The 22,420-nt window shown below is 45.7% G+C and overlaps 1 protein-coding gene across 1 annotated transcript in view; it reads right to left on the bottom strand.

Annotated features, from left to right (window-relative positions):
- LOC125942621 (uncharacterized) overlaps positions 1–22,420 on the bottom strand; it is a 40,029-nt gene that overhangs the window by 4,406 nt on the left and 13,203 nt on the right. Inside the window, exon 2 of the mRNA XM_049660829.1 lies at positions 21,854–22,070. Coding sequence (XP_049516786.1) covers positions 21,854–21,986 — 133 coding nt within the window. The 5' untranslated portion in view covers positions 21,987–22,070. The remainder of the gene's footprint in view (positions 1–21,853; positions 22,071–22,420) is intronic.

The following is a 22,420-nucleotide window of genomic DNA, read 5'->3' as shown; positions in this document are numbered from 1 at the left end:
ATACGGGATGTGACATCAATAGCAGTCCTAAACATATATATGCAATGGATGAACTGTATAAAATGTGTTGCGCAGCAGCCAAGTTTAAACAATATTGAAAAATCGACATCGACGAAATCATCCCTGCCCCTACATTTCTGACGTTTTTGGGGCAGCGAATCACTGCTCCTTGATGAACGAGAGAGTGCGGGACGATATTATGTCATCCAAGTGAAGTCGAGGGTGCGTACTACATAAAACGCTCAAGACAGAGTTCTCTGCACTGCTAAAGTGCGTTATACTATGTCTTTTTTAATTTCGAACAGGGGTGCTATGCAGGATGCGCCAAGTTTCTCGTTCGCACGAGTTTCTCCCGAGTTTGTTCGATGGCAGTCAGTGAACGGAGATAGCAAGGAACGTGCAAGAACAGCAGGCAAAAAGAAATGTCGAGATATAGCCGCGTATGACAACATGAGCGCACCCTGCGCGGCACACTGATTCCGTGCTGCAAGCACAGAAGACTGCGCAGCAAAACGCGCCAGCGCCGCGTATTGTTATCAACGTATTATCACCATTTAGCAATACCGTGACTGTACCGCTGTCTATCTGCACACTTGCCGTGAGCCACTTGCCACGCCTTTCTAGGGCGCGTAAAGGGCGTGCCTCCTCTTTAGAGCATCAACTTTCTATCATCCGTCGAATGCAAACAGGGCACATGCGGTGCATTGTTGCGCCTACACTTTCCCTCAATCGATTACGTTAAAATACAACAAATAAAATAGGAAACATTTTATTACTTGAAGTATCGGTTTTTCGTTTGGAATGCTATAAATGTTTGATGACAAACAGAGATCGAGCGAATTATTAAATTTTGCGCTGTTTGCCGCGAGTGGCGACAGTGAGGCGAAAGCTTACAAGCGGATACATTGTAGAGGGTCGCACGCACGAGGGAGTTCATACGGTGAGCAGTCGCCAGGGGCGCTGCAGTGCTACCCTTGATAGGGTGCCTTGATGCCCACGTGCATCGAGGCACTCTAATCCTTGATAAAGTCAGTCTTGACAATGATCTTTCCATTCCCTGACTATTAGGGGACTGGCAACGCAGCGCTACGGTATGGTTGTTCACCGCAGGTCCTTCACTGAGGCGGCTATTAAGGCCGCCGCTTTACCAACTGAAACGACGGGAGCAACGGTTGTCACTGCAAAATGGCTGTGCGGTATTCTAGGGTCGGTAGCGACGCAGCACAGTGAAAACGCGCCCGTTTATCTGCGTGCGGGAAGCCTCCACGATGCATTGCAAAGAAGAGCGCGCTGCCCAGTGACACAATTCATCGCTTGTCATCGCTTGGCCAGTGAAGGTGCTCCGTGCGCATGTACGCAGAATTTGAGTGTGTTATTCACTCCAATGTGCTTGCCCATTGCCTCTGCTGTTGAGCTAACAGCGATCCCTGATGGATATAGTAACGACAGCGCAGCAATCGCATTTTGGCGGGTGATGGCTCCTGTGTGCAGTTAGGAAATTAAGCTTCGAACGCAGGAAGGGGTTGCAATTATTTAGTGTGTCGTGCTTGTGATGAAGAAATGCCCTCGCACTGTGTTTAAAAAAGCGAGCGTTTCTCGGCGCTGATCGTGTTTGCGACACTGAGGATCCGATACATCACCGATGACAGATTAGCCATCTCAAACAACAGCTGCGATACCTTGACGTGGGAAAACACTACGCACTGCTCAGCATCGTCATCCACCACGGCTCATCGACGCCTTGCAAGCAGCTACAGTGTCGTTCCGATAATTATGTGCTGTTCGCTACGTCGCTACAATGCAGACAATGAACCATGTTGTGGGGCCATCACATCCTAAGAAGATGGCATAAGCTGGCATAAGCTGGCATAAGCCAGCGAAAGTCGCCGCTTTGTTTTTGATAGTGGTTCTCAGTACACCACCGATGACAGTGTGCTGTGCGTATTTTCTGTCGGCGGTCAAGATTGTTGATGCCTCTCAGTTCCGCACCACGTCGCTTGTTGCCGGAAAATAAGTTGGGCGTGGCCCAACCGTGGCGGGCGCGCGAACAAGAGTTACATGCCTCGCGCGGGGCGTGACGTATGGTTTTGATTGACACACGAACTCGGGCCAAACTCGTACATCGCGAAACCCCCCTCGAGTTGAACTCGGGAACATGATGGCGGCAGCAGCAGCCTCTGTAATCGCATACAGTGGCAGCAAGCGTCAATATGACCGTCTGGACCCGTTCACCTACATGTCCGACGTAGAGTTTCAGCGTCATTTTTGCCTTTCCAAAACGTGATTGCGCTGGCTGCGTGACGAGTTAGGCGAAGGCCGTCGTCTGCGGAGATAGGGTGGCGGGCAAATGATGCTTTCCCAGCGCAGACTGGTGTGACTAGGCTGCGGAGGAATAGTTCGTGCGATCGCTTCGGCTCTCTCCTGTTTCAAGCAAGCTCGTCCACCACGCCCCAGCCCAGGTCCGGCGTCGTCATCGGAGTACTGGAGCACCTGCGAGCACCTGGGGTTCAACCCGGACCAACCAACCTGCGCAGGCGAAGTAGTCACATTTTATTGGAAGATTCAGAATGGACGCCGGGCTGCCTTCCGGTGCAACAGGTGCCGAAATCAGTTTTCGCAGGTACACGGTACCCCTGCACTACACGGGCAGAGAGGCGATGTTGAGAGGCGAGGATGTTGAGAGGATGTTGAGAGGCGATGATGAGAGGCGAGAGGAAGTTACTGTGCCAACACGGACCGCCTCGGCCGTCTAACGACCACCTCTCCAGGCGGCAAATGATTTGGCTCACGTACTGCGTGAGCAAAAGCGTAGACATATGGATGTTGAAAGAGACCGTAGACTTGTTTCCTCTATCGGAGCACGCCATCGCCGACCGGAGGAGCTACCCCCGTAAGATCGCGAGGGACGAGCTGCTGGCGCGAGCTCCACTCGTTGGCCCCGGGAAGACCGCGCAAATTGACGAGTGGCTTCTTCGCGGTGAGCAAAAGTGCATTCGAGGCCGCCTAATGACGGGCGACAGACAACGTTCCGCCAAGCCGGCAAAATTACGGTGGTGTTAAAGATAGTGGCCCATGGGTCTTCGGCATGGTCTGCAGGACCTGAGGGGTGCTGCTACTTTTCAAGGTCGACCGACGAAAGACAGCGAGGCTAGGCGCCACTATTGCAGCCAATGTTCAACCGGGAACCATTATTCATAGTGACGAATTGGCCGCATACAACTGTATCCCAAATTTAGTGGATGCTAACGGCGCTATGCCTCAATCTGCATTGGGAGACAGTTAACCACAGCGTGTACTTTGTGGAAACCAATACGGGCGTTCACACGCAAAAAATAGAAAGTTATTGTCAAAAAGTGAAGCGCCACCTCGTCAGCTGTGGTACAGAGTAACTGCACTGATGCTGGAGTCCCACCTGGGATGAATGTGGTGGCACTCAACGGCCACGTGCGCTGCAAAGACCCTTTCTTGTGTTTGTTAGAAGCCACGGATCGCTGGGGCTACACAGTATAAAGACTCTTTCCTGCGGTTGTTAGAAGCCATCGCTCGGTGCTAGCCAGTATGAATGTGCGTCACAATGTAAAATAAAATCAAGCGTAGTCTTTTTGTATCCTTGCATGAGTGTTTTCCGACATTCCTGAGTGCTTACACGGTAAGCGCGCGGCAGACCACTTCTGCGCTAGCCGACGCTCCCTTCGTCTCGCAGCCTTACTTTAGCGCGAGCAACGAGCGATCTGTTGAAAGCCCAGTGTAAAAATCAGGCGCACACCAATGTGTGCTCGGAAATGGGAGCGCAAACACGTAGCGAGCCGCACCAATTGAATCCAGAGGAAAGAGAAAGAGCAACGAACGTTCTGTTCAAAGCCCAGTGCAAAAACCAAGCCCACACGAATCTGTGCTCGGAAATGCTAGCGCAAGCACGTAGCGAGCCGCGTCAATCCAATCCAGAGGAAGAAAGAGGAGGGCGAGCGTGCCCTCGTGGTATAACGCGAAACGATTAAACTACAAATTAGTCTAATACACATTCAGTGTACAACTTGTAAACTTTAAAACACCTATACCCTACGGTAATGCGACTAATATCATTGTACTAAATGCATTTATTTGATAACTTGCTTGTGCCTCTAATGCACTCGGTGGAACGACAAACAAGTGAAAGAATGCATAACCATGCACCGACCGTATGATCACTTGAGCCCCAGTTTGTCGACCGCCCATGTGGCAACGCCCAAGGGATGATGGCGACCCAGAGTGAATCTAGATAAGCCAATGAAACTGGAGGTGTGCCGATGGACAAACTTTGTCTTGTTACCATTAGTTCTGTAATCTTGGGGACGTCGCCAGAGCTCGTGAAGATCCCGAGTTTCGCCAAACTCGGGGCATCCTGCATAGCACCCCTGATCTTTAGAAACTCATGCGTCGCAATTAGGCCTGCTGCAGTGGTTAACGAAAAAGGTGGACATTATTTGCCTGGCAATTCGCAGCTTAGTTTGGTACGCAAGGAACTTTCCGCAAATAATATTTCTATTAAGACACAAACTCCAATCTCAATATGGAGCCGAGTAATAATAAAGTTATGTCCAGCTGGCAGAAATGCTAATAAATCACCACTATGGAGTCAAACCTAATGGTCGCCTGATTTTAGATTTTTAAGGTACACTTAATAAATCTTGCTGATTTTAAAAATCCCTAATTCATAAGTTAGGTTCACCTTAAGTTTGCTAGCTTAGCTTTGCACTCAACCTGCTAAAGGTAATCGAACGGTACCTAGTCAGTGGCTGACACTTCTGTATAATCATCATTCGTCTCCGCTTGCCTACGTACTCATTTTTTTTCGCTAAGTACTGTAGGACGCAACAGGGACGAAATGAACACTGCATATTGTCGCGGTACAACACCAAGAGAAGACAGGAGACGTTCTTCAGAAACAGCAGGACAACCTGTTCAAACAAAACAGAACAGAGACACGTCTTCTTCGTCATCAGCCAAAATCCCACTGACCCACTAGACGGAGTCCGTTAATGTCCCTATCGTCGTTGTCGTCTGCCAAGAGCACGCGCGTCATTTGTCCCTCCCTAGAAGAGCTTCGTGCCGATGCTATCCCAGAAATGTCACTTGCGGAAGTGAGGGTCTCTCGCATAGTCATTCGCTCACATAAGGTTTCATGCGTACAACATGCACAAGTTCAGGACGGTGCGGGCAGCGCCACGTACAGTTGGGACTATCGGGAACGACCTCGTAGGTGACATCATTGAGTCGCCGAAAAACTCGATATGGGCCGAAGTATCGCCTTAACAGCTTCTCTGAGAGGCCTCGTTTCCGTATGGGTGTCCAAACCCACACTCTGTCGCCGACTTCATAGGTTGCGGTTCTACGGTGAGCATCATAGCGGCCTGCGTCGTAGTTTTGCTGCTGGCAGATCCGCAAGCGCGCAAGCTGCCGAACCTCTTCGGCGCGTTGCGTTAGGACATCGGCGTCCGTGTCAGTGTCGTCAAATTCTTGTGGAAGCATTGCATCCAACATCGTTCGTACACCCCGGCCGTGAACAAGGGTGAACGGAGTGATGCGCGTCGTCTCTTGTTTCGCCGTGTTGTGCGCTAACGTGATATAAGGGAGGATGTCATCCCAATTTTTATGTTCGACATCCACGTACATTGAAAGCATGTCTTCAATTGGTTTGTTTAGGCGCTCTGTCAATCAGTTGGTTTGTGGATGGTAGGCGGTCGACTTCCGATGAGCTATTCCAATTAGCAGCAAGACATAATCTAAAAGTGCAGCCGTGAATGCGGTTCCTCTGTCGGTGATTACGACGCTTGGGGCTCCCTATCGCAATACAACATTTTCAATGAAAAATCACGCCACCTCGGCTGCTGTGCCTTTCTGGGTGGCCTTTGTTTCACCGTAATGTGTCAGATAGTCGGTTGCGACGAGAACAAAGCGATTCCCTGCAGTAGAAGTAGGACGTGGGCCCAAGGTATCCATTACAATTTGATCAAATGGTGTTAGAGGAGAACCTGGACAGGTTGTAGGAGGCCGGCTGGTTTGGTCGGAGGCGACTTGCGCCTCTGGCAGTCGAGACAAGTGCAAACGTGATGTTCCACGGCCGTGGTAAGTCTCGGCCAGTAGTAGCTTTGCCGCACTCTGCCCAATGTTCGTGTGTAGCCTAAGTGACCAAAAGTCGCCTCGTTGTGACAGGCTTGACGTACTTCCGAACGAAGAGCTGCAGGAATGACGAGCACATAGGGGGATCCGGTCGAAGAAAAGTTTCTTTTGTGAAAAACTTAGGCCCGTAAAAGAACAATGACAGTCCTCTTGCGAAAACTCTATGCGCTTTCGCAGATCTTCCCTCTAAGTAAATGATTAGTACAAGCAACTCTGGGTCGTCCCGTTCTTGTTTAGCGACGGCGGCTGTGTCCAGAACACAAAGAAATGCTGTATCTTCTTCTTCGAGGGGAGACGCCGACTCTATCGCCGATCGAGACAGGCAGCAGCCACCGTATGTCGCTTCCCCGACTTGCACATGGCCGTCATGTCAAACTCTTGTAGCCTTAGGCTCCAACGTGCCAATCGTCCAGACGGATCTTTGAGGTTCGTCAACCAACACAGTGAATGGTGGTCAATGAGAACTTTGAAAGGGCGGCCATACAAATATGGTCGAAATTTCATAAACGCCCATACCACGGCGAGACATTCTCTCTCAGTTGTGGAATAATTAGCCTCTGTGCGGGAATGTTCTGCTTGCGTAGGCAATCACTCGTTCCGTGTCCTCCTGCCACTGCACAAGATCAGCTTCGAAGCCAACATTGCTGGCATCCGTGTGTAGGAGCGGTCTCATCAAAGTGGGCAAGCACTGAAGGTGTCTGCAGACGTTGCCGCAAGACGTTAAATGCACCTTGCTCTTCGTCGCCCCATACAAAAGCAGCGTCGTCTCTCGTGAGGCGAGTTAACGGCAACGCAATGCGAGCAAACTCTGCAATAAACCGCCAAAAACGCGTGTGCTCTAGGAGACGACAACGACGATGGGGACATTAACGGACTACGTCTAGTGGGTCAGTGGGATTTTAGCTGACGACGAAGAAGACGTGTCTCTGTTCTGTTTTGCTTGAACAGGTTGTCCGAAAAGCTGCTTGGAAAAAACTACTTTATAATCAGTCTCCGAATAACTGGAGTGATTATAAGTTTGCAGCTGCCACATTCAAGAGAACAGTATCACATGCCAAAGACAAATATGATGAAAAACATCATGCATTCCTCGCTAAGCCTAACAACAAGAAAGCTCTGTTCAGATTCCTTCGGTATAGAAAGTTCATACCAACACCAGCGAATATTGCGTCGGTAATTCTTTCACCACGCGAGATATCTGCTTCATTAGAAGTCATAGGAAAGGGCTTAGCACAACGCTTAAAGGGATACGGACACGAAATCTGAAAATTTTACGAAAATGCTGAAAATGAATCCTCCGTGTGTCATTATATCGAAAAGAAGTAGTCAATTAGCTCATCTTTGAGCCGATGGCTTTATTTTTGGCGTTTTTTGTCAGCGCGCGCCTCGCCGCCCGACCCGCGGGAGTTGGACGGCCTGACGTCACGACTCACTTGTCGGATAACCAGCCGGCCGGCCGCGGTCATTCGAAGCGCGCCGACGACGCCATCGCGAGCATGGATTGGAGTTCTGGTGCCTCTACCAGCGATGAGAACATGTCTGAAGACGAGGACCATTCCAACTTGGCAATAATATTATTATCGGTTACGAGCCTTCCGCGTCAAGCGACGAAGGATAGCAGGCGGCCTTGGAAGTGCCGGTCAGGTTTTCGCGAACTGTAGCGCGACGATTTCGCTTTGCACCAGACACTTGTGCAAGAATTGTTTGTCATTTCCTCTGTAAACTTGCTTTTTCAAGAGCGCACGCAGGCGAAGCAGCTGCGGGGTACTTCAGCACTGCGTGCCACGGCGGCCGCATTTCGATGGGGGCGAAATGTGAAAACACCCGTGTACTTAGATTTAGGTGCACGTTAAAGAACCCCAGATAGTCCAAATTTCCGGTGTCCCCCACTACGGCGTGCCTCATAATCAGATCGTGGTTTTCGCACGTAAAACCCCATAATTTAATTTTTTCTGCAGTGCGTGGATGACTCAATAGTAGTTTGTGGCGACAGATGGCAGCACCTGTCTGTCGTTCTGCCCAGTTTTTTTCTGTGGAGAAGCAGAGCTGTGTGTGTGTGTCTGATCTCGTGAGTCGCATTCGCTAGCCTTGTATTGTTTTACTATGCTTTGCCAACATTCTTATGGACATTACTGCGTTCGTGCCCAGCCTCGGGCATCTCGGCCAAGCCTCGCCCTCACACTGCTCAATATGGCTGCAAGTGAACGAAAAGAGTACCGACATCTTTTCGCCTCCTCTTTTCCAACGTGCCGCTGATCATTTCTGCCTTGCGTTTTCGTGAGAAGACCGATAGCACAGCGTCAGGCTTTAAGCATTGCATATTGAGCGGCATGACAGGGCTTTTCAGCACAGCCGGGCTGGTCACATAATCATCGTCGACGAAGTGGTCCGCGCAAATGAAGTCATTTTTAGAGGTCTCCAGTCTGTGCGTGATGACTAACAGGCATGTATCCAAAGTTTACGCACCTTCTCGTCTCTGGGAAACGTGTGCGACGGCGTGTCACGACCGACGATGCTGGTATAATAGCAATGTCTGGGCATTTCCTTCCTCCGCGACGAATGCGTCAATACCGAGCGACGACCGCGGGAAGGCACATGTAAGACGCCCCACCTGCGTGGAGCGCCGACGGGGATAATGTTTCGGACGGACCACGTGCGAAGATCGCCGAAAGGGGTTAAACAAACGCTGCAAGGGACCGACACCTCCGGAAACACTGCGACGGCTGTGGCCGACCTTGGCCGCGCGCGCGCGTGCGCCGGTGGGGGTCATGACGTGAAATTTAAGCTTCTGCCGGCGGCCGCTTGGAAGCAAGGTGCAACAGGAAATCGTAGGGTGCCTCGATGCCAGCGCCGCCGTTCAGGGTGGTGCCAACCTTTGACCGACCCCGCGCCGCCGCTTTCTCGCTGCGACGCCATATTGTGTCACAGCGAGCCGTTGCGATTGCTTGGTGCCGGTGCTGAGTTCGAGGCACAGTGCGCGCGGATGCTTCGCGGACGCTTCTACTTGTTAGACAGTGTTCAGCCGCATGACTGACAAGCTATCAAGTGCATCGTGTCGACATGACGGGCTGTTGTGTTCCCAAGTGTGCCGGATCGACGCGTAAAGGACTGCGTTGTTTTCGCTTCCCCCGGGACCCAGAGCGACGGAAGAGATGGGAAGCCCAAGTAAAGCGCGATCACTGGAAGGCAACGGATAACTCCTGCATTTGCGAGGTAAGTGTCAAGAATGTTTAGACTACCGCACCGTGTTTTTCATTTAAATAAGAAAGTATTCTGTGATCCTCGCTCACGTACCTACGTTCGCTCACGAACTAAGTAAGCACTGCACCGATGCTGTCTGAGTAGCGTATGGTTTGCGAGCGCGCGTCGCATAGGCTTTTTTCGTTTTGATGGGCACAGTCTGTACCCTTATTTTAAGGACTGACGAAGATGCTTAGCCGCGAAATAGTCTTACATTAGCTACGAATCGTCACGTAAGCCACCTATTTTCCTTTTTCACGGGAAGCACACATCGTGTGTGTCTCTTGTTTCTTTTTTTTTTCCTTTTTTCGGTACTGGTTATTTGGGACTAAAGAACGCAGTGATTCATCTGGGGAGAGCGGCTGTTTTGTACGTGGTAAGCGAAACATTGTGATTTTATCTGATTTCTCAGGAGATATCTTGCGGACCTCAGGGTGTTACGTTACATTGCTGATTTTTTAGACTTGTACATATTTGTAGCGTGGTGATCGTAAGCCGATGGTCATTCGTGCTCATTCCCGATCGTAGTGGGTACTGTGACGGTCTTTAAATGCCTGTGCACGGTATGCCCAGGTGTAGTAGAGTTAAGGGGCATCATGGGACCAAAATGTTTCGGCGCTTTCTGGCATGGTGTCTGTTGTAGCCTGTGCATTTCTTCGAAACGTGTGAAGCGAGGTCATACAGCATTGCTTCTGCTAAAATTTATTTTTAAGCACTGTAATGGGTTATCTGTATTTACAAGGCAACTTTTCATATCAATAATCACTTTTGTTGTTTTACCTGTACTTAGAAACACTTTGAAGAGGACCAGTACGAGGGAAATCGACAGGATGGGCGCCGTCTGTTAAAGTCAACAGCCCTACATCATCATGGACTATATTTTCGAAGTGAAAAACATTGCTAATCTGTGTTTGACTGTCTTAGTTTCATTTACGGTTTTTGTACGTGATATGTATGCAGTGTTGTTTATTTTTTCAATGTAGTTATCAGTGTTCTAATGGTTATTTATGAAATGTTCTGTACTCACCATCGATGTGTTTGGCTGATGCGACGTATTCGATGGTAGCTGATGTATGTATTCTGGCTGGATATCTGGCTAGATATCTTGATTAATATTACCCGCGGTTCCGTTTTCTTGTTTGCATTCTTGTTTTCGATTTATATTGTGTGTAATAAGGTTGATGTACTCACTTGAACCCCCCCCCATGTAATGAATAAATAAAAAAAAACTCTCTCTATCCCGAATTGTGTGTCGAGCCTACCTTGCGAATTAATTATTTTTATCTCGTCTTTCAACATAACCTTCAGGCGCCACACAGTACATATAATTTTTCATGTACATATCTCTGTCATGATTGATTGTGCTAGACATTATAAGTAAATGTATTTTGTGCATCGTTTGATTTCTTGTGTGTACTACGCAAGATTGACACAGACAAGTTACATTACATTTTTCTCTACAGCACTAACTAAACCTTATTTTCACATCGCAGTTATTTTTACACCAGCTTAATCCTGTCCGCACACAGTTTTGTGGGCAAAAAAAGCAAAAATTGCGCGTAGATATCGTCAAATAATTGCAACGGACGCGAAGAGCACGCGCAACGCAAGGGAAACTAACCGCCGTGCGCGAGTGGCTGGCTACGGTAAAGGAGGCGTGACGTGTAAACCAAAATACAAGAGCGAAAAAGAAAAACTTCCACACACAGGGGGTCGCAAACATTATATACGAAGCATCGAAGCGCAAAAAATAGTGCGTATTTTAAACATACACACGGCATATTAAATGTGATTGAATTAGGCAACTTGGGGCATGTTCCCGGCGCCATACGTTTACGTCTTCGACCTTCGACGAGTTAACGGCTATTGGTTATAAAGATATGCAGATGGGACACCGATAAAAAATCCTCATCAAGGCAAAGCACTTGGAAGCGCGCCGCGAGTAACACTTTATGAACGCAAGCGTAGCTGAGTCTCAGCTCGTGTGACACAATATGGCGGCGCCAGCGGGGTTGTCTCCACCCTGGACGGCGACGCTGGGCATCGAGGCACCCTAGAAAATCGCAAAAAAAAGATGTTTCGCGTTCTTTTTTTCAAAGCAGCTTGTTGTATTCGTCATTTTTAACAGTTCAACTTTTGTTCCGACGCAAAAAACCACCCGCCAACTTTTGTGTCCGTATCCCTTTCACATCATGTTTGCCAAATGGGCATTAAGACTTCCCATAGCGGATGACTTTGTGAAAGTCACAGTGCCAGAGCTTACCAGTATCGTGAGATCTTTACCTGCCTCAGCCCCAGGTCCTGATGGCATTTCCAATGGCATGCTAAAAATTTCGTTTGTAATGTCTCCTGAGGAACTTCGGAACACAGTGAATTATTCTCTCAAAAAATGCTTGGATTCCTCAAGAATGGATGAGAGCCAAAATAATTCCGCTACTTGAAAAACAAGGAGCTGGCTACAATCTTGAAAATATTCGGCCTATTTCTCTTACGTCAAATATGGTAAAACTTATTGAAAGAGTTCTATATGATCGCATGGTGGATCATATATCTTAAAATTCGTTACTGAGGCCAAGTCAAATAGGTTTCCTACCAGGTCTCTCCATTTGGTGCGCGCATGTAGACTTGGAAAGTCGTATCCAACTAGCTCGGAATAGAAAAGAATTGAGTGCTTTAGTGACTCTTGACGTGGCGAAAGCTTATGACAGTGTCGAGTACCCACTACTACTGGACAGATGACAGTCCTACAATTTTCCGAAATATATAACGACATGGATCTCCGCATTTCTTAGAAACAGAAAAAGTTATTGTTTTCAAAACGGCTTTTCTTCAACAAAGTTCGATCAGACAAGAGGGGTGCCTCAGGGGATTGTTCTGTCTCCTGTACTATTTAACTTGTTGATGAGTTCAATGTCGCTGCGCCGGGAAGTTCATCTCTATGCCTATGCAGACGACATCGCATTTTTCGCGATAGCAAGAGACATCAATTCCCTTTACATGTCCTTGCAAACGTACCTATGTATTCTAGAGAAGTGGCTTCACAGCCTTTACCTGGCACTAAACTTAAACAAAAGTGCAGTCCTTGTCTTTCCGCTTTCCGGACCGATACATTTATCATTATTATATGATCAGAGAACCATCCCACAGGTAGAGTCGCTTAAGTACCTGGGTATCACATAAGATGAAAAACTTAACTGGCGTTCTCACAGAGAAAATATTGCAACGAAACTGACACGAGCTGTAGGTTTATTACGTAGAATCAGTAACCGGCGTTCTGGTATGCGAAGTGACACATTAATTATGATCTACCGTATCTATGTACGACCGATTCTAGAATTTGGCTTGTTTTGTTTTCTGGAAGTGCGAAATATAAAATAAGACCACTTTTTTTTAGAAAGAGAAGCTCTTCGAATATGTTGAGGTATGCCTAAATACGTTGCTATATAACGTGTTATACCAGGAAGCGCGATTACCTTCTCTTCACACGAGATTCCGCATGCTTACGGTTCAAAACTACTTAAGAACTTGTGAATCTCCTCTTATAGACGTACAGAATATATATTTATGAGTGAACCAAATTCATTTTTTGAGAACACCTGGCCACGGTTACATACCCCACAGGTTGGATTTGTGCAGGCACAATTAGCACCTTTAAATGTTCACATTAGGGAAATCGTTCCGTTTGATAGGTCCACATTGTCCCTTAAAATAGAGTTTGCGGACATTTTTCCCAATAACGCAAAACTGCTGCCATCAACATATTTTAATGCCATTTTGCAAGACTATTTGGACTCTTTTCCCAATAAATGTAATAGCGACTGATGCTTCCTCGTGTGAAGAGAATGGCAGGCGTGGGAATTTACTCACCATCCCTCGATTGGTCTTTTTCACTTCGCCTGCCAGATTACACATCAGTTTTTAAGGCCGAACTTCTGGCAATAGTTCTTTTATTGCGAAAGTTACCGCTAAATGTTACAAAAGTTGTTATAGTCAAAAATTCCCTTTCTGTATGCAGCGCGCTTAACGCGTCTACAAATTAGACAGCTTTGAACACGTTTTATACATTAGCTCCACGCCACTTAAGGTTAGTTCATTTAGTATGGGTACCAGGCCACCGAGACATCCAACTTAATGAAATAGCTGATTCTTTAGCACGGGCTTCTTTAAAAGGTCCGGCGATATCTGTGCTTCCGGCAACTGCGCATATCACTGCTGCCAGATATAGGCAGTTTTCTTTTATTGAAGACAAGAAAACCCTCGCATTAGCAAAATCTACAGATTTTATACCTCTAAATTCTTATTGGAACCGACAGTGGTGTCCTAACCGGTAATTCGAAGTAACATTTACAAGGCTGCGTTGCCGTATTCCACAACTAAATTTTTACTTGCACAGATGTGGTCTGGCGGCATCCCCATTATGCTACTCTGCAATGAACCAGAATCCATCGATCACTTTTTATTATCGTGTCGGCGGTTTTCTAATCATCGACAACGATGTTTGGAAATCCCACTTCGCAATCTAGGACTGCCATTAAGCAGTTCAGTTATACTCTCATTTGGAGCCACGGTGTTAGGATATAGCCACGGGCATGTTTGCCGAGCCATTTATAATTTTTTGTGACACAAAAAGATTGCCTATTAATATTTTCCAATTTTCCATGATTGATTTATTTATCCTTCATTAAATTATAGATTTAACAAATTCAAAAAGTAATGTCACAAAATCACAATTATATTATTATTAATTATATTATTCAAAATTTACGTCTATCCTTTACTGTATTTAATTTATTATTAAATTCATATTACTAGTCCTATCTAGGCAAGGCTGATTAACCTAGTATAGACTACTTAATTCTTTTATTATCGTTTCGTTTCCCATCATCAATTAGTCACTTATTTTCCATTAATTTTTGTTATTTATTTATTTCTAAACTAACTTATCTTAAATTTCGATAATAATACCACCCGGTTCGTGGCCTATCCCCCACAGTGGGTTGTGCCATTGATTGAGGCATCATCATCATCATCAACAGGTTGTCCAGCTGTTCTTGAAGAACGTCTCCTGTTGTTGACTGGGAGACCGACTACACTGGGGTGCTTGCGGTGGGCTGGTTTCGGCCATTGCCAGATGTGTGGAGCTCCTGGAAAGAGGTGGTTGAAGAGGGGAGAACTCCAGGGCAAGGTCTAGCAGTCGACGACTGAAGCGATGCACGGGGGTCGTAACTGGCACGGCCGCTGGATAAAAAAAAGCGGCCGTGCCAGTTATCTAGCGGCCGTGTAACTGGTGACAATGCGTCCGGGCTAGATGAGCGACTCCCAGAGGGAGTGCGGAGCATCAGGGGTGGTCAATATCTAGCACCTCCACTACTGTCGCGGTACAACACCAAAAGAATATAGGAGACGTTCTTCAAGAACAGCAGGACAACCTGTTCAAGAAAACAGAACAGAGACACGTTTTCTTCGTCGTCAGCCAAAATGCCACTGACCCTCTAGACGGAGTCCGTTAATGTCCCCATCGTCGTTGTCGTCTGCCTAGAGCACACGCGTCATTATAATGCGGACACGAAGTGACACGGGGGAGCGCAAACCGTTTCACTTCGTGTCCGCTTCAAATACAGTGTTCGTTTCATCCCTGTTGCATCCTACAGTACTTAGCGCAAGAAAAATGACTACGCACCAAGTAGCCCAATTCATAGCTCTTCTAAATTGCCTACGTACGCTTTGGTGTATACGTCAACGATCGGTACATCGGTTCCCTCCTCTTCGTAATATATATATATATATATATATATATAAAGATGCCCGCTATTGGCAGATGACAGTGTTATGTATATAAAAAATAACAGCGAGCCGGATGCTAAATTTATCCTATCCCGTGTGACTTAAACGGCTAAATTGTGGGCAATGAAACCGTATACTAAGAAATAAAAATATATTAGAGAGTACAGACTTGCTAATTATTTCTATGTGTACTGTTTAAATGACGCTCCTCTCGAGTTTAATTCATAACCATGATATTATGTGTAACTTGCACACATGTAGTTTATGAAGTGAACTACGGTGTCTGCATGCTATAGCCTATGTACTATCAGGACCAATGCAAACGCGAACAATTCCGACACTGCACCAATGCGTTGCTTTGTTTGCGGGCTCACCTGCCCTTGTTCTAGTAGCTAAATTCATGCTCGAAGACGTGCACTTGCGAAAACTCCACGCTTAAAAACCAGCTACAGAGCGATTACGCGTCGCACTTCCATGTCATTACGCATAACAGGCATTCGGACAGTTATTTCTTGTTCACGCTTCAATTTATGCTGATGGTTCGTTGTAACATTTATGGGTGTCTTCTCGTTCTTACAACTTATTTTTTAAAGAAACTTGTCCCTTTCCGAGAGAGATTATACTTCATTTGTGTGAGATCCTAGTCATGGCTAAACTTAGTACACGCGCTAAAGTCCTGCAAAAGTATTTAGTCGTTTGTTATTTTATATTATAACCGGACTACAAATATAAGAGCCATGAAATGCAACGTGCCATTTCAATCCTTAGCTTCCCGTGCAGGAGCGTACTGCTTAAGCATATTTCATAAATAATTACGACATCCAACGAGTCAGGGCATTTTTATCCACGGACCCCATTGCATCTCTCAATTCATCGAGCATAGAATCAAAAGCAACGACAAACGAAATTAGTCAACGCCGCTGGTAGTAACTAACATTTCGAAAGATCGAATAGGCTGTGTCACGGACAGATCCGTAGTGGTGTACGTGAAACATCTTGTGCCTGCTGCAGACGGTGTGTGGGCACTAGGGTACAGAAAAGGACGTAACCCAAGTGCACAAGTTACATTTATTCACGCAATACAAAGCTTACATGCCTAACTTATGCTACAGTTAGTGGGCGTCTAATGGACTTATTTTGCACGCCATGTCTTCACGCCATGTCTGGACTGTACGTGTGGGAAGTAGAGCCGAGGAAGCGCGAAATTTCACCAGCAAATTGCACACTTATAGGCTTTTTAACTCTTGATGAGCACCCGTATGATAGAATATATCTACCATGACACAATGCGCTCTCTCAAACACGACCATTCCCGCTCGGATGGACTAACTACTGGCGAGCTACAGTTCACTAAACAGTGCGGGCTAAATTTAGCTCCTACAGCGTCGTGAGTGCAGCAAAAATGGTGGAATCTGTGCATGAAAATGTAATGGCTTCTTTCCTCTACGCAACGATACCAAAGTAGGGCACCTGGCTAGTAGGTTTGCAGATATATAAGCTACAATCTTGTAACATGCTTTTGTTACATGCAGTTTAAGCAAGCGACGCTCCCTGGCTAATTTTAAGACGCTTCACGTCAAAGAATCAAAAGCAACTTTTCACAGGCCACATTGAAAATTCTCTTTAGTGTTTTATACGTCACACGTGACATTTAGAGAATGATATCCCTGCAAAAGGAACTCCTTATGTTCGATATTATGTGCACCCTCGAGGCGCTGCAGGAAATACTGTATAATTTAACATACGTGGATATTACCTGCCAGAATTTATTGTATTTTGTTTCGCTTGAACAGTTGTACTTAATATCGTATTCCGACAGGTACTATGCTGTCATTTCCAATTTTACAGTATTGTTCTTTGTATCGGTTTTTAAGATGGCGCTATAGCGACAAAGACTATGTGCCACTGTTATTAACGGTCGCTTCCTGTGTTATTCTCTGCTCGTTACCAACAATAAGCAAGTTTACTAAGGTGGAGTCGTTTTACCAAATTATTTTATTCAAGGAGGTAAAGCTATTAAGAACTAGCGAAGAGGAACTTCTGCAAACGGCCTAAACAAAAAGAATTAGGAATACAAGAAAACACGTGTTTTGAGAGTATTTATGCAGGAGTCGCACTTGTGGAATTTTAGTATTTTCTTATGTATGCCGGTTCTTTGCATCAAACAAGAACGATAATCCTAAACAACCTGGTTAGTCTTTAAGAAATTATTTCGTTAAAACCTCGTACGGTTTAGTAGACAAGTACAGCCGTCGTCAGAATTAACGCCAACCATGAATACGCATAACAGTGCGGCTTATACGTACACGACGCTGTTAACGTGTCGGGCTAGTTCCGTGAGGTGCTTGAGATTCGATCGCGTACGCTAGGAATTAAACCTCCAAAAAGCAACCGGGAATGGTACACTCTGCAAGTTTATGCTAGGGATGGTCGATTAAATGTTTTAATCGATTAACGATTAATCGTTCGTCGCTTTAGCGTATCATCGATTAATCGATTTCGATGCGGGGTTTTTCGTCGATTAATCGATTAATCGACTTTTTTTCGGGCGCTTTAAAAAGGCTGAAACATAGTTATCTAATCACGTAAGTACCTATTTTAACGCTTGAAAGGTGGAACCAGGATAAGACATGCAAGCGTATAAATTTTGATAAAGAATAATGTTTAATTTGTTAGAGGTCAACTATAATGGCCACTAGTGACTAGTGAAGGAATAAGCAATATACAGAGTGTTCATATTGACACGTGTACTTGTTTATCTTTCCCCGGTGACCGCTTTTCACCGGCTAACAAATGTTAAGGTGGTGGTCCCACTCCGGCGGCATCAGCCCCCCGTTTCGAGTACTTTTGGAGCAACCGTAGTGGCTCTTCTACTTAGGATATAAAGTTGTCATATATGCCATAAAAGAGCCTAATTCTTGTAGATTCCAACTATTTATATTATGAAGAAATTGAATAATGTGATTTAGAAATAAATGTTCAAGATCAAGCATGATACACATGGTTTTTGCGAAATGTGTCTCAGTTGTGACCATATTTGGAAGAAACTAGCGCATTTACTGCATTGCGGCTTGCTCTGTAGCTTTAGGACATATTTATCTATTTCCTAGACGCAGCAAAATAATGTTGAATTTTTACTTTTTAGATAATTTGCTTTTGAAGATTGCCAAATATCGCAACTTCTGTTGTAAACAGCCCGGCCACTACATGCTCTAGAAAGCTAAATTTAGGACAATTAGAGTTCAAGGAATTTCCATGTAGGACGCTAAATTTAATTCATGTACCTTTATTAGTTTTACACCGCACCTTCGTAGCTTTAGTACCTTCCCGCAAAAATTGGCAAAAGTAGGACCAGAATTCTAAATATTGCTTAATTTCGGTCGCATTATTAGGAAAGCCAAGAGAGGTACATAAATGAAATTTTGCATCCCAATTGGAAATTGCTTGATCTCTAATTTGTCCAAAATTTAGCTTCCTTGAGCGTGTAGTTGCCGGGCTGTTTACAACAGAAGTTGCGATATTTTGGCAAACTTCAAAAGCAAATGATCCAAAAAGTAAAAATTTAACATTGTTTTGCTGCGTCTAGGAAATAAATATGTCCTAACGCTACAGAGCAAGCCGCAATGCAGTAAATGCGGTAATTTCTTCTAAATATGGTCACAACTGAGACACAGTTCGCAAAAACCATGCATCTCATGCTTGTTCTTGAACATTTATTTCTAAATCACATTAATCAATTTCTTAATATTATCTATAGTTAGAATATACAAGAATTAAGCTTTTTTATGGTATATACCACAACTTTATATCCTAAGTAGAAGAGCCACCGCGGTTGCTCCAAAGGTACTCAAAACGGGGGGCTGGGGCTGCCGGACCGCCACCTTAAACGTTATCGCTCGGCCCAGGAAGCGCCTGCATGTATCGGAATTTTCTCGAACGTTATCGATGCTTCTATCCGTTGTCAGTTGTCACCGACGCTTATGTAATCTGATTGTATGAGCGACGCCAATTGTCTAGTACCTTCTGGAAGACACGAGGGTACCAGAGATTACTCTGGAACCTTCGATGACTCATGTATAAAAGCCGACGCGCTTCGCCGATGATCAGATTTCGACGATCGCCGATTGTGTTCGCCGTTATCATTGTGCTTCGAGTGAAACTTGCTTTTGTGGGCACAGGCTCGCCCAATAAAAAGTCCGTTTCGTCATTCACAGTTTTGCGACTGTTTTCTTCATCGTAACTACTACGTGACAACTATACTACGGAATTTTTAAAAATCGCCTGTGACAGGTAGCATAATTCTTATCGTTGAGCAGTGGACATTAGTAGCACGAGCAATCGAAAGACATATTCAACCAATTAACAAAAATTGACTAATGAACTTCTTGGTTAATTACTTTATGACACATATCGCAATTTACGAACTGTAGCCGGTGAGTTTGCAAGACGCATCTACTTGAAATGAATTTCCAGGATGACACCAGTTTCGAGATACTATTTTTCAAAGTGTGGGACGAAATACATGTACGTTACAGTTACTTTTGTGCTTCAATGCATTTTGGTAAAAAATTAAGTGGAACAACAGTGCATTTTTAAGGCGAGTATGATGGCGCATATCTCCAAACTGGTGTCATTCTGGAAATTCATTGCAAGTGGATACGCCTGACAAGATCACCGGCTACAATTCGTAAATTGTTATATGTGTCGTAAAGTAATTAACTAAGAAGTTAATCAGTGATTTTTTGTTAATTAGTTGAATATGTGTTTCGACTTCTCGTGCAAATTTGCGCCTCATCGAATAACCCAGCTCAATGATAAAATTATGCTACCTGCCACAGGCGATTTCTAATAATTCCGTAAAACTTAAGAATGAACACCCTGTATGTTAAAGATGGCGCTTACTGAGGAGGGTGGGCATGGAGGAAGGAATAATTAGAAGAGAACATCGCAGCACGACTGACATCAAGAAGTAATGGCGCAACACGTGATCGCCACATCAGAGCGCGCGGTAGGTTTAATGCTGCCGGGTGCAGGGCAGCAGCGCAGCTGAACGGGTGCGCACTGATTTGAAACTGCTGCGAACCAAACATTATCGGCCAATACGTTGTCACTCAGGGTCACGTGTTGACCCTACTTCGAAGTAAAAAGCGAAGGAAATCGCTTGACGGTGAGTTCGCTTGCCAAGACTAGCTGCCTCACGTAATGCTCTCGCCTAGTTTATTTCTTCCTCCACGGGGGCGGCCTCTCTCTGGGCCCCAGGCAGCCTGTGTGACGTGTGCGTAAAGCGGGGAAGCGCTTGGCCAGCTCGACATGACTCGGGAAAACAGTCGACAGTCGCTCTCGGTCTTCGCAGCCGCGCGGTCGTTGCTCGTACTCCACATTCTACATTACGATTTCAAATTTTCAGGCCACTTTAGTCACTGTCTGGAAAACGATTAATCGAACTGCTTTAATCGATTAAACCGATTAAATTAAAGGTACACATCGATGACGATTAATCGTTTTGCGGCGTACTTTTAGTCGATTAATCGATTAATCGTTCATCGATATTACCATCCCTAGTTTATGCTGCTATACTCGTACTACAGTTCGGACAGACATGAAATTTGCATACAGGCGGTTACTGTTGTGCTGACTAAACCATGAACACGGAGAAAGGTGCCGTGTTCACTGTTTCCGAGGGAGCCTACATTTTGAGCGTACAACATTCAGGCCCTTTTTAAGCGAAGCTTTATAGGCTTACAAGTGTCGGCGGTGGTGGTAGTGGTGTCACACTGAAAAGTGGGCCGATCCTGGTGATAGTGCAGAAAGGGTCAAAGCTCTATGGCACATACCACTGTGGGCTCAGGGACTTGTAACGCGCCCTTGTACTACCCTTGTCACACGTGGGACCAAAGGATGCAAAATCACTAGCCCTTCCCCTGTCGTGAAAATGGGGGTAAGCGAAGCTTGTCTGATTCTAGCGTGAGGGCTTCCGAAGCCCAGGCGAAACGTCAGCGATGAGCTTCCAATTTCTGTCGCGCTGTGAATTATGGTTAATGTATAAATATAATTAGCATTTCAAACAAACGTAGCCTGTCACATTGCTAGCGGATACCCATTGGTAACACTACGGTTTCCGCGTAATTGTTCTCCGAGCATGAGATAGCGTCTTTATGAAACCGCGATCTCTCTCACTTCACGATCGCCATACGGCGACCTAAAAATGTTGCTGTTTTGGGAGAAATCAGCCAAATTTAAGTGCCTTGTACAAATGAGCAGTGTCAGCTCTTTGCGAGTTCGGAAAAGGTTATTACATCTTAGGACCATGTGCTTCATGCCTCGCAGTCAAATCGATTCTTAGACTCTTTGTGTTAAAAAGTTAATTAGTTTAAGCCTATGAGCAATTGTCTGAATGAACCATCGAGCAAATTTAAAATTCCTGCAGCTGTGGTAAAAAAAGAGAGGAAAGAAAAAAACACAGGGCCGAGAAAGTCACTTAGTTATACTTATGTTTTCTGTTTTGGTCAGATTTCGAACAAATTTGCTGGAACACTCTGTTGTATGTGAGCTGCAAGCACACCAGGCAGGGACGGCACCATCTGCATCATTGCCTACCGTGTGGGCAAACAATCGTCAGAAATGTCCGTAGACATGAAACAGGAGGTACGAAAAATGCAGAAATCATTACCGGAAACAAGCGAGTAGAGTGACAAAGAGTGTTCTTGTCCGCATCCATGGTCATTGCAGCCGCGGAACCAAACCTCCTCTTCGCTTAGCGGTATTTGTTGGATGGTCAGCCTTAAGTATCCACTTGAGAACATCGTGGTTCGCACATGATTAACGGTGGCATCGCAGTCAGCCGAATCGGAACACGTGGTCCAGTTTCCTGTCTCCGTTGTCCTGTACTGAAGAAAGAGGAGAAACGAACCATTATTGCTAGATGGTTTAGACATATTGCGCCGGACACGCACGCACGCACGCACGCACGCACGCACGCGCACACGAACACACGCACGCACACACACACACACACGCACACACACACGCACACGCACACACACACACACACGCGCGCGCGCGCGCACCAACACCAGCTATACAGATAGCTTTTACCCTTTTACCAAATGCGTCACTGAAGACGTTCTGAGAGTAACAACACAACAAACAACACAGAATAAGACGAATAATTGTAGTGAGAATTAAATTCATATCACATTCATAACATTGTGAATTGTTTAATAATTAAATGTAGGGC

This window comes from Dermacentor silvarum, chromosome 1 (assembly GCF_013339745.2).
Source record: "Dermacentor silvarum isolate Dsil-2018 chromosome 1, BIME_Dsil_1.4, whole genome shotgun sequence".
In the NCBI taxonomy this organism is placed as follows: Eukaryota; Metazoa; Arthropoda; class Arachnida; order Ixodida; family Ixodidae; genus Dermacentor; species Dermacentor silvarum.
This window is presented reverse-complemented; position numbering and strand designations above follow the sequence as displayed.